Source organism: Moschus berezovskii, chromosome 2 (assembly GCF_049115385.1).
Source record: "Moschus berezovskii isolate FMDL1 chromosome 2, NW_MosBer_1.0, whole genome shotgun sequence".
Taxonomy (NCBI): domain Eukaryota; kingdom Metazoa; phylum Chordata; class Mammalia; order Artiodactyla; family Moschidae; genus Moschus; species Moschus berezovskii.
This window is the reverse complement of record NC_142461.1, coordinates 77,085,319-77,099,099: the sequence shown is the minus strand read 5'-3', so window position 1 is coordinate 77,099,099 and position 13,781 is coordinate 77,085,319. Positions and strand designations below refer to the sequence as shown.

At 39.2% G+C, this 13,781-nt stretch overlaps 1 protein-coding gene across 1 annotated transcript in view; it reads right to left on the bottom strand.

Moving 5' to 3' along the window:
• THSD7B (thrombospondin type 1 domain containing 7B) overlaps positions 1–4,660 on the bottom strand; it is a 953,717-nt gene extending 949,057 nt beyond the window's left edge. The window contains exon 1 of the mRNA XM_088842327.1: positions 4,515–4,660. Coding sequence (XP_088698453.1) covers positions 4,515–4,653 — 139 coding nt within the window. The 5' untranslated portion in view covers positions 4,654–4,660. The remainder of the gene's footprint in view (positions 1–4,514) is intronic.
• Between the last annotated feature and the right edge of the window lie 9,121 nt (positions 4,661–13,781).

Here is a 13,781-nt window from a genome sequence, read left to right as displayed (position 1 = left end):
TCAGTCGCTCAGTCGTGTCCGACTCTCCGCGACCCCATGAATCACAGCACGCCAGGCCTCCCTGTCCATCACCAACTCCCGGAGTTCACTCAAACTCATGTCCACAGAGTCGGTGATGCCATCCAGCCATCTCATTCTCCGTCGTCCCCTTCTCCTCCCGCCCCCAACCTTTCCCAGCATCAGAGTCTTTGCCAGTGAGTCAACTCGTCGCATGAGGTGGCCAAAGTATTGGAGTTTCAGCTTTAGCATCAGTCCCTCCAATGAACATCCAGGATTGATCTCCTTTAGAATGGACTGGTTGGATCTCCTTGCAGTATAAGGGACTCTCAAGAGTCTTCTCCAACACCACAGTTCAAAAGCATAGATTCTTCGGCGATCAGCTTTCTTCACAGTCCAACTCTCACATCCATACATGACCACGGGAAAAACCATTGCCTTGACTAGACGGACCTTGGTTGGCAAAGTAATGTCTCTGCTTTTTAATATACTATCAAGGTTGGTCATAACTTTCCTTCCAAGGAGTAAGCGTCTTTTAATTTCCTGGCTGCAATCACCATCTGCAGTGATTTTGGAGCCCAAAAAAATAAAGTCTGACACTGTTTCCACTGTTTTTCCATCTATTTCCCATGACTACCCAAAGGGAAAGGTGGGGAGGAGGGAAAAATTAAGAACTGGGGAGTAAGAGATACACACTATACATAAAGCAGATAAACAATAAGAACCCTCTGTATAGTACAGGGACTATTACTCAACATTTTGTAATACCTATATGGGAAAAGAATATGAAAAAGAATATACATATAACTGAATCACTTTGCTGAACACCTGAAACTTAACAGAACATTGCAAATCAAATATATTCTAATAAAAAATAAATTTTAAAAACTACAAAAAAAAATAGTCATCTCTCATCTTTCATTACATATCCCTCCTCCTTTTTTTACCTTTCCTTCTAAGCCCTCATCACCAATCAATACACTCTTGTTTAACTTCTGGACTGTGTTTATTAATCTGTTCATGAGGATCAAGGATTTGTCTCTTTTATGCTCAACTTATTTCTAAGAGACCTGGCACATAGTGAGGTCTCATCAAGGATCAGAAGAATGAAGCAACCTCTCAGAACCAGTACTGAGGAATTTTTAAAGAGATCACTAGTTATCATAGCTTCAGAGACCATAATCTGCTCAAACCTCCAGGAAGCAAGCAGACAGCAATAGTATATGTTTACCTAAAACAACAAACAGCATCACTGATATTTTTGCTGACATGATCCTTCTTTCTTGGCTGACAGAAGCCAAACACTAAATATAGATCAATGGATCTCATCACAATGATGACAGGCATTCAATAGCCTTGCTGGATCAATGACCCCACAGCCTGTACCTCACCAGACTCTCTCTTAGTAGAGAAAACATAGCAACATAATATATCACTCACTTATTATTCATCAAACCATTGTTTTTCCACAGCCAAGACACACTTAGAAATGCCTCTGATTTGGCTGAGGTTGACTAATACCTAATCTATGGATGCGGGAAAGACAATAGATACAAGCAAAGAGCTTAAATGACTGGCACTACAATCTAAACAGGGAGAATGGTTTCTAGGTTTCTAAAATAAGGTATATTTATCTGGGTTTCCATGGAAATCTGTTCAAATTCCAGATTATACTGGACCTGAGTTGTTGGGTTTGATAATATACTCCAAAAATGCAGCTAATTTCAACTGCAATTGAGTTTTTAAATCAAATAAAATATAATAAATCACACATAAGTAGGTACAGATTCTAAGCAGGCTAACTTGCTTCAGTCATGTCTGACTCTTTGCAACCCTATGGACCTCCAGGCTCCTCTGTCTACAGAATTCTCCAGGCAAGAATATTGGAGTGGGTAGCCACACCCTCCTCCAGGGGATCTTCCTGACCCAGGGATTGAATCAATGTCTCTGGCACCTCCTGCATTGGTAGGCAGGTTCTTTACCACTAGCAGCACCTAGGAAAGCCCTGAGGTTGTCTTTCAAGGTGATAACCCAGAATTGCTCTAGGGTATATGACTTCTCAAACTGATTTATCTCTTATCTTTAAAAGAATAGTGCATTCACATCAGTATTATTCATAATAACAAAAAACTAAAAGCTAGTGAAATGGCCATGCAATAGAGGAAGAATAGATAAGCAAATGGAGCACTGATTAAATAAATTCATAAAACTGCAAAAGAAAACTATGTAACCAATAAAAGATGAAATTGACCCACGTGCACTAGTATGTAATATTCACCAAGTCATCATTCCATGCTGAAAGCAACATGCAGAGTAAGATACCGCCAAGCATGATTCTGATTGTATGAAGTACTGTTTGTCTGTATGCACATATTGTTGCTGCTGTTTAATCACTAAACTGTGTCCGACTCTTTTGCAACCCTATGGATTGTAGCCTGCTAGACTCCACTGACCATGGAATTTCCCAGGCTCTAAGAATACTGGAGTGGGTTGCCATTTCCTTCTCCAGGGGATCTTCCTGACCCAGGATCGAACCAGCATCTCCTGCATTGGCAGGAGAATTCTTTACCACTGAGCCACCAGAGAAGCTCATATGTACACAGAGGTATGTACAAATCAGAAATTTTCACAGCCACATTCTCTACCATTCCACACTCAGCTTCCCACCCAGAAGTCAGAACCATAACTAGTAATAATAATAATAAAACATATGTGTGTATATTTTGTGTGATTTATATACACAACTATGCATAGAGAGGTACTTCCTTACATGTGCAAGGGATATTTCTGAAGGATATATAAGAAGTTGGAATACATAGCCTATACTTTGTCTTTTAATTTTATATCTCTGAGATCTTTTTTACTTTTAAAATGACTGATCACATACAAGGAATAAATTGACAATTTATAAATGAAACCACACAGGAAAACATACATTATTACCTTTTTGATGGCACATAAATGAGAAAAAGAAGTAATGAATACCAGGGAAAATGAGAGTGATGACATGGACATTCATTTTGAACAGTGCAAAGCATCTGATGGGAAGGATTCTCACTTTTAAAACTTAAGTGTGACAGTTAACCACAGCGTCCCCTACTGTAGAGTGGGTCTGTGCCATTTTGTTCCATTGACCTACTTTTAGAAAAGCAGACCTATTTTTAAAATTTGCTTCAAAATAAACCCATTTTCTTAATACATCCCATTCACGTTTCAGATTTTCTACTTCTCATCTTAATGGCACTTTTTTGAGAACTTTAGACCAGAGTACATCCATATAAATGTGCTTATTTAGATTTGATAAAATGTGTAGTCTTTTCTGACTAAAATAAAACAGACCCTTTGCAAAAATGCAATCATAACTTTTAGAACTATTTCCAAAGCTTTCTAAAACTACTGTGAGGTAAAAAATGAAAATCACTAATGTGGTATTAGAGTCCACAATTAAATTAATTTATAAGGGCTTTAATGCAATTAAATTTCCTCCAGACTGTATCTCTAATGGTGCTGGGGTTTTACTTAATTTACTTTAAAGCATAATTCACTTTCATTTTTGCAAAGCCATTTAAATATTACAAATATCACTTTTATACATATTTCCATGGTGACATAATATGTTTGCAGTCTATTCAATTTACAGATGATGAGCCTAAAATGAAAATTCTCCAAGGACCATAGATCTTCTATGACATCACAGTTTCCAATTCTAAGATATTAGGTGTATAAGTTATCTGTATTTGCTAGAATGGACTCTTGAAACAGTAATATGTATTTTAAATGATCTGATTGTGAAACTTGAAGAAAATTAAAAGCTATAACAAAGAAAAACATTAGTGATACAAAGAGCCAAGATGTTTGGGTTTATAAGTTGATAAAGTATTAGCCTTTAAAATTAAACAGTGCTCTTCCACAGTCACATTAAGGAAATATTTAGAAAAGAACATAATTTATATGCAAGTCTCCAAACCTCAACTTATTCATACTTATGTTCAAGGTAGCTAAGGATCTCCAAACACATTGAGGCCACTGTATAATCACAAATAATGGGCAAAGCTGTTGGGATAATTTTCCATGCTTCAAAACTTAGAAATACAGAATGTATGCTAGAAAATGTACAATAATGAATACCTAGCTAGTTTATACTGTAAAAGAAAGAGACATACATTAATATTTCAAATCATTTTGAGGATATCAACTGAGGATATTAACTAAATTCAGATGCCATTTTCACTACAAATGTGCCACACAGTGGTGCTATATTGACAAAGGAGAAGCAGACGTAACTATGGAGATCATAACTTTAATTGACAACAACATGAAAATTCAGAAGGATAACAAGCATCATGGATGGCGGTGACAATTATACAGGAATAAGAATCAAATGTATTATAAAGAAGAACCTATTTTTTTCCTCTCTGGAGATTTCCCACTCCTCCATGAGTAAGAAGGACAAGAATGGAAAGAATATTCTTCTCATTAATGAAAATGGGACAAAGGAACATCCAGGACATTCCTACCTGGTTTCCAGATGAACTGATTATCCTTTTTGCCTTCCAAATGAGCAGCATGGGACTGCAAGAGAGAAAGTAACAGAAATAGCTTCCTCATGCTCCTCCATACCCAGCCAGTGACAGCCAGATTACACTTTGGAAACATTCTTCAGAATTCAACCTCTTGACTTTCCTATTCCTAAAAGAAAAAAAGAACATCATGTAAGTTTCTTCTGTAAAGAAATTACAAAAACTCACTTCAACCGCTAGAACTTTTAGCAAAATGGCATTATAAATGTTCAAGATCATAAAGAGAGTATATAGAATATTGTTAATAATATTTTAAGGTCAGACGTGAATTATTCCATATTTTCCATCGTTTCCCATGGGAGGCAGGGTCTTTACCACAAGTGCCACCTGGGAAGCCCTTACCCATGGAAGGTGCTATCAATTCTAAGGACTCTGTGTGTGAGTGCACTATCCACAGTCCCCCTGGCAGATACCTAGTATACTCTCTCCTACTGAGTCAAACTCCTTGAGGATCCCATGATTTGGGGAGAAAGATTAGCATATACAGCAAAGTCCAAAATAAAGCAATGAATGCTCTAACAGTGGTATTAAGAAAGTGAGAGAAAACGATTTAGAAGAGGCAATTACTTCTTCTGTGATGAGAAAAAAACAAAATAGGGAAATCTCACACAAGGTAACATCTGAGACAAGCCAGAGGAAAAGGGCTTGCATGTGTCAGGAAGGCATTTCAGGCTGGCTGAGAGGACTAGGTGCTGAAACGCATTTTGAATTTGGGACTGGGGAGTGGGCCAGTGGCTACAATGAAGGGAGGGTGGAATGGACAGAGATGAGATCTAGCATGTATGTCGGAGAGCAAATTATAAAGAGCCTTGAATGTCATGTGAGGGCTTTGGGGTCCATTAGGTAAATAACAATAAGAATCACAGGACAGCAGATTAATTGTAAATAACTGACATCAGTGAACAAAATGGATCACAGAGAAATCGAGGCCAGTTAGGAAACTAGGTAAATATTCCAGACAAGTACTGGTAAATGAAAGGATCAGAAGAAATTTCAAAATTTAGTTTACAGGCTAGGTGTGATAGATTTGGTTACCAACTGGATGGAATGTATGAGAGAGATAAGATAGAAAAGACAGATTCCAGAGCTGATGGGACTCCTCCACCAAAAAGGAGAAACAGGAAGAGGGGCAGATTTTCAAGAGAAGATAAAAACAATTTCCTTAAGAGAATATCAAATCAGATGTGCCTGCAGGACACAATCCTGCAGGTAGTTTCCCAAAAGACGTAAGAAGATTCTACACCGAGGTAAAGAGATCTAGGGTGAACATGAAAGTTGGTGGTTCAGTGTGCCTGACTCTGTGATCCCATAATCGCCAGGCTCCTCTGTCCAGGTGATTTCCCAGGCAAGAATACTGGAGCGGGTTGCTATTTCCATCTCGAGGGGATCTTCCTGACCTGCCACAATACACAATGTTAGAAAAATATACTGATAGGTAAAAGGCGAAAAAAGGATATGTTAGAAAAATGTTACATATATTAGACAAATATACTGATAGATAAAAGGTGATAAAAAGATAAAACAGTAAGATAGATTGTCAAGGACAGAAGTTATTGCCCATAAACTTTTACCAAAGAACTGCTGAAAGTGGGGAGCAAGTCTGACTGTGAATTTCCTAGATAAAAAAAAAAAAAAGACAAAAAAAGTGGCTACTACAGCCCTCATATACAGAGGAGTAAAGCATATGTTCTTTTCATATTGTTTTAGGAGAAGCCATCACCCTGCTCCCAAGCAGTGGTGGAATTAACCCCGAGAGTTCTCATCAACACAGATGCTGTGCTGTCATGCACTCAATGCATCCCTTCATCAATAAAACAGACAACAGCAATCTGTAGTCAGTGGGGTCTCGGACTCTTGTAGAACACTCGAAGGGTACAGTGACAAAGTACAAGTCAGTGAAAATGATGTTGCAAGGAGTCAAGCAATGAAGTTCAAGTACATAGCTCTCTGATGACTTGACTTGGTCCAGGGATGAAGAGAAGACTTGGATAAGCAACCAAAGCTTCTCTTCTCTTTCTGCATTGCATACCAATATCGAAAGAGTGGAGTGCTGCCGATAAAATGAAACAGAGCTCCTCTGCTTGACTGTTTGTTCCCAGGAGTGGCCTATTAGACTATCCCATGGAACCTGTGAGGCACTACTGGACACACTTCATAAACCTCTGGATGAGACACACGCTGTACCCTTACATGAGACACCTTTGTGCACATATACACACATGCACTTTAGATGATGGGTATTTCAGGTTGCTAATGGTGAAACCACGTGCTTAACAAGCAACACAACAAGGAATGGTTTGGGAATTTAATTATGATATTTTAAAGTCTGCACACATACACATGCATGCAAGTAGTCAATTCATTCCTCATAATATAGATTTGCTACAAAAACTTTGGTGTGCACATGTTTTAAAAGGTAACATTGCCATTAATTCCAGAAAGGCAGCTGAAAAATATCTAAATACTGCCCCCGTAATACAACATGGGTAGATCTAGAGGAGACAGAGAAAGACAAATATCATATGACGTCTCTTATATGTGGAATCTAAAAAAGAATAATACAAATGAACTTATATACAAAACAGAAGTAGACTCACAGACAGGGAAAACAAACTTGATTACCAAAAAGGAAAAGGGGGAGGTATAAATTAGGAGTTTGGGATTAAAATATACATATTGCTATACAGAAAAGAGATAACCAACAAGGACCTACGGTATAACATGGGGGCTATACTCAATATCTTTTAATAATCTATAATGAAAAATAATCTAAAAAAGAATACATATGTAATGTATAACTGCATCACTTTGCTGTACACCTGGAAATAATACAAAATTGTAAATTAACTATATTTCAATGAAAAAAAAATTAAGACAAGATAACTTCCTAGTGAATCCTACAAATCAAATTAGCTAAAAAAACATATATCCCTGGGAAAGCAAATGAATTGGCTTTCTGTATAATGATGGATTTAAGTCATTGTAACATTAGAGAACTTTTGATGAAAGGATGATTTGTGTTTTAGGGCAGTTGATCTTATGCTATTATTATTACTGTTAATATACTAATTAACCAGCAGGACCAGCTCTCTACTGAGACCACTTCTTTTGTGATAGGAAATCACCAGGGTATAGGTGATGACTTTGTTCATTCTCATTAGTAGGAGACAGACTTTCGGCATATCTAAGAGCATACTCATGTCATTACAAGGTAAGCCAAAGAGATGGAGGGCCAAAAGCATGTTTGTTCAACTCTAAATGGCCACAAGTGAGAAGCCAAAAAAAAGATTTAAAAGGATTTGGAGTTCCAGTGAGACTGCATGTAAGCTGGATTGATTAGCCAATAATTTGTGTATAAATAAATGAATATAAAATATTTTGAATTTTTCATCAATCTTTGGTTTTTTATTGCAAGACCTGAACAGAGTTGCTGTGAGACTACAAGAAGTAGGCTTCCTCTCTGGCACAGGGCTCTGTACTAACTCTGCAAAGGGACCCACTGGCTTTAAGGGTCCTTTTGTGTTCACCTAAGCCAGTGGAAGAACTCTGAAGAGAGGGTCTTACAGACTCCTGTCCTCAGCATTATCTCCTGGCTATCACTCATTAATAAGGATAATGGCAGTAAAGACACAGAGAACAGACTTGTGGCTGTCAAGAGGGAGGGAGCCTGGGACTTTGGGACCAGCAGCTGCAAACTATTATATAGAGGATGGATAAACAATAAGGTCGTCCTGTGTAGCATAGGAAACTATATTCAATATCCTGTGATAAACCATATAAAGAACTATATACACATCTATGTGTGTATCTGAGGTTATTGATATTTCTCCCAGCAATCTTGATTCCAGCTTGTGCTTCTTCCAGCCCAGTGTTCCTCATGATGTACTCTGCATATAAGTTAAATAAGCAGGGTGACAATATACAACCTTGACGTACTCCTTTTCCTATTTGGAACCAGTCTGTTGTTCCGTGTTCAGTTCTAACTGTAGATTCCTGACCTGCATACAGGTTTCTCAAGAGGCAGGTCAGGTGGTCTGGTATTCCCATCTCTTTCAGAATTTTCCACAGTTTATTGTGATCCACACAGTCAAAGGCTTTGGCATAGTCAATGAAACAGAAATAGATGTTTTTCTGGAACTCTCTTGCTTTCTCCATGATCCAGCGGATGTTGGCAATTTGATCTCTGGTGCCTCTGCCTTTTCTAAAACCTGCTTGAACATCTGGAAGTTCACGGTTCACATTGCCAGGAGAAATATCAATAACCTCAGATATGCAAACACCACCCTTATGGCAGAAAATGAAGAGGAACTCAAAAGCCTCTTGATGAAAGTGAAAGAGAAGAGTGAAAAGGTTGACTTGAAGCTCAACATTCAGAAAACAAAGATATGGCATCTGGTCCCATCACTTCATGGGAAATAGATGCGGAAACAGTGGAAACAGTGTCAGACTTTATTTTTTGGGCTCCAAAATCACTGTGGATGCTGATTGCAGCCATGAAATTCAAAGACGTTTGCTCCTTGGAAGGAAAGTTATGACCAACCTAGATAGTATATTAAAGAGCAGAGACATTACTTTGCCAACAAAGGTCTGTCTAGTCAAGGCTACGGTTTTCCTGTGATCATGTATGGATGTGAGAGTTGGACTGTGAAGAAAGCTGATCGCTGAAGAATTGATGCTTTTGAACTGTGGTGCTGGAGAAGACTCTTGAGAGCCCCTTGGACTGCAAGGAGATCCAACCAGTCCATTCTGAAGGAGATCGATCCTGGGTGTTCATTGGAAGGACTGATGCTAAAGCTGAAACTGCAATACTTTGGCCACCTCATGCATCGAGTTGACTCACTGGAAAAGACTCTGATGCTGGGAAGGATTGGGGGTGGGAGGAGAAGGGGACGACAGAGAATGAGATGGCTGGATGGCATCACCGACTCGATGGACATGAGTTTGAGTAACCTCCAGGAGTTGGTGATGGACAGGGAGGCCTGGCGTGCTGTGATTCATGGGGTCGCAAAGAGTTGGTCACGACTGAGCGACTGAACTGAACTGAACTCAACTGATGTGTGTATCTGATTCACTTTGCTGTACAGCAGAAATTAACACAATATTGTAAATCAACTATAATTCAATAAAATTAATTTTAAAAAAAGGATAGTGACAGTAGAACCCTACCACTAATCTTGACTTAAAAAAAAAATGAAATGGAGATCTTAGAGAATGTACCAAAGCATCTCAGTTCAGGAGGCCATAGCAATTTTACTCCTAAAAACATCCACACATTTTTAGCATCTGTACTAGCTAAAACCCTATACCTCGTTACGTCTCTTTTCCCAAGAAACTTGAGAACTAGGACAAGAAATGAGGTTTGAAGAAGTTTCCACCATTTACCATGCTTTACATCCACTAGTAAATATGGAGAATCTCTGCTGAGTTGACGGAGTGTATAGCATGGAGTTTGAACACAGTTTTGTCTTACTCCACTAAACTATGCTGCCTCTATTCCCTCTAAAGACCTGAAACTCACTAAATTATTCCTGGGAAGACACTAGGAGCCATACTTGTATCCATTATTTTAAAAGCCACACAAGAGTTCACAATAAACACAATGAGAGGAAACTAGAAACAATTAGAGCTGCCACTTCTCTGTTTGTAAAACACAACTGGAAAAATGCTGTAACTGCCATGAAAAAATATATTATTCAGGAAGCATGTGCTACTCACGACGGCATGAATAATTTATATCAGGAAGGTCGTTGAGTCTCCAAATCAACTTATTTACTATATATCTTAGCATCCAAAATGTATTTGCAAGGTTAGCTCTAAACTGATGAATACTAAGAGAAATTAAAAAAAAAACAAACAGTTTCTCCTTTTAGCCTCAGTTTTCTAATCACTTAAAGGCCATTCAAACTATGAAAAATGTGCTTTACACTTCATATGCATTTCATTTTCCTTTAAGTGTATTCTTATCGTTGAAGTCCTTGAATATTTAAAAAGGTAAAAAACTTTAAAATAAAATAAAAACTGTTGCAATTTGCTTACAGCCTGAAGGAACAGCAATGAGGAGAAACGCACACTTGACTGTGCACATCCCCATAGCGCCACCTCATGGCAACTCTGCAGAGACAATGGCTCAATGAAGATGCCTGAGTAGCAGCGGCTAGAGGGGAGGATGCCCACTGTTCAGATCAACTCTGTTGACCAGGATGGGAACTCCAACCAGTTGCCAAGGGCAAGTGATTGTTAACTAAACACTGGTAAAGAAACTACAGAAGCATTTCCTTTTTCTCAGCCATTTGCTTAATGTCTGATTGCAGTATTGTGCACTGCATTCCATCCCGCATAATCTGTCAATATACAAAATATTGACCTAAGCACTTCACTGAACTCTTACCATAGCCTAATGAAATAGATATTCATGTTATCCCTTGTTTTAGAGATAAGGAAACTGAGGCACGGAGAGGTAAGTGACAAGCCCCAGGGCACAAAGGCAGTAAGTTGTTTGTGATTAATCTCAGTGACCCAATGCCAACATAAGTCATTTTTCATAGCCTTAAAAATGTAGATCCTTTCTAACCCTGTGTAGGGTCTCTCAGCAGCTTGTACAAGGCAATTTACATATCATTCCACTTCATCCTCACATTATACTATGAGCAACTATTCCTATTTTTCAAATGTAAAAGAGACTGATCATTGAAGATGTTAAATAATTATCCTAAGGTCACCTCAGCTAGAAAACATCAAAGCTGAATTACAAAATGGCCCTGACCCCACAGCCCATATCTGTTTACAGCATCACACATGGTGACTCTGGCGGGTCACCAGCCTGGGAGCCTCAGGGTCCCACCTACGAATTGATGAAGGCCATCATCCCACAGTCCTAGGGGGGTAAGGATGGAATCAAATAATGGAGGGAAGATTCCCAGATGAGCACCTGCCAGGCAACTGCCAAAAAGTGAGCACTCCCTAAAAGGGAATCATTGGTCTTATTATCATGAGTGCCTGCATACTCAATCACTCAGTCATGTCTGCCTTTTTGCAACACTTTGGACTGTAGCCCACCAGGCTCCTCTGTCCATGAGATTTTTTAAGCAAGCATACTAGAGTGGGTTGCCATTTCCCCCTCCAGGGTATCTTCCCTACCCAGGGATTGAACTCAAGTCTCCTGCATCTCCTGCACTGCAGGCAGGTTCTTTACCTGCTGAGCCATTGGGGAGGCTCCCTAATATCATGATTTTCTCAAAATTCAGAAGAGCCCTGATCCTGTGGGACTTCCCTAGTGATCCAGTGACTAGGACTCTGCATTCCCAATGCAAGGGGCCAGAGTTCAATCCCTGATTGGGGAGCTAGATCCCACACACCTCAACTAAAGATGCCAAATCCTGCAACAAAGATTGAAGATCTCACATGCTGTAGCTAAGACCCAGCACAGCCAAATAAATAAAATAATAAATATTAAATAAAAGAAAAAATAAAACTCTGACAAAAGGAACATTTCAGGGAGGGTTTGAATGTTATCCTGCCCAGTGACAAAGGACTGGGGGATGATATTTTCAACCTCCCCTATCTGTGACTTTGTGCCTTATTTCTGAAGAGCTAAAAGCACTCTATACCAAGAGCCCCATTAAAGATTCACACTGACACTGTGAAGGAGAAAACAGGTATTATCATCTCTATTTTATGAGAGGGTAACCTCTAGCCTCACAATCACAAGATGTTTAGTAACTTCCTTAAGTCTTTTAACCACCAGCCTCTTCCTCCACGAACTTCTGTGCAGAATCCTAAATTATATCAAATACAAGCATGGGGGACCTGTAAGAAGATCACAAAAAATATCCAGTCACATGTTTTTTGGTTTACAGTACGACTCAAAGCCATAGGTTTGCATCACATAGTAAATTCGGAAAATTTTTCACAAAATACACACAAATGCTTTACATATCTCCAAACAAATGTTTGCCACAGGAAATACTACTGATAGAAATCAATTTGCCAAAACCAACTTGGTAGCTCTGGCAGACGGTGCTATTTTTACCCTGTCTTCCAGAATTACAACTTTTTAAAGACTGTCCACCAGCCCTGTTTGAAAACAAACCACATTTGCAGATTTCCTTGTAGCAAAGGTGGCCACATGACACAGTTCTGGCCAATGATCTACAGGTGTCAAGGAGAGGAGGCAATTTTTCTTCAAAAAAAAAAAAATATATATATATATATATAAAACCCCCCAAAAGTTTGGGGAATAAATGTGGTTCTTTGCCGTTGGCCCCTTTTCCTATGACCCCTGCGTGGAACACAGACAGTAATGTCTGGAGGTGCCAGAGGCATCCGAAAACCATGGGATGAACACCATCCGCTAAGAGAGATGGAGCAGGGGGCAGACAAAGCCTGAGACTCAGACCCCATGATGGAGCTACAGCCACTACTTCTGGACTCTCTGATCTGTCTTAGATTGTCAGTTTCTGGACTTTGATTTGTGTGAAAAACAGACTCCTTTGTTCCAAGCCACTTTTTTGTGTGTTTTCTGTTACAGGAGCTGAAAGCAACTCTAACACCTACGGCACCAAGGTCCCTGGATTCATGGTGTCTATCTATAGACAGACCTATTTGTGTGTGTGTTTCTGTCTCTGCGACTTCTATAGATTGAAACAACATCTCTCATGATTCAACCAACACACCTAACCTCTCTGGAAACTTGGACAAGTATGTCCCCATTTCAAAGCAAGCGAGGTTGGTTTTTTCCCCATGCTGGCTTTTTTAGGTAATACATGCATCATCCAAAGAAAAGTAGCCAGATATGTCGTTATTTTCATGAGTGTCGTCACAGTGAAAAAAGGGGCACGTCCTCTATGATGAATCAGATGTAAGAGAGAACGGTAGCAATTATCCTAGCAAACTGCCTCGGATTCCCCAATAAGAACAATCCACCCAGAGAGACAGAGTCTAAAATAAGAACATATTTCTGGAGCAACCTTCTACACAGTTGCCAAGGTCCCCCTGGTTTGGAAGGTATTAAGACACATTCTTGTAATTTTGGAACCAACTCACTATCACCTGATGGAAAATCATCTTGATACCTCAAGGCATCACATCCTCATGACTAAATTCCTGGTTGTTGCTCAAATCTTTCATGATTCCCTCCTTAATGGCTTTTTTTAAGTCAGAACCGAGCCACCAAATCTCTCTCTATTTTTTAACTTCTCACTATCC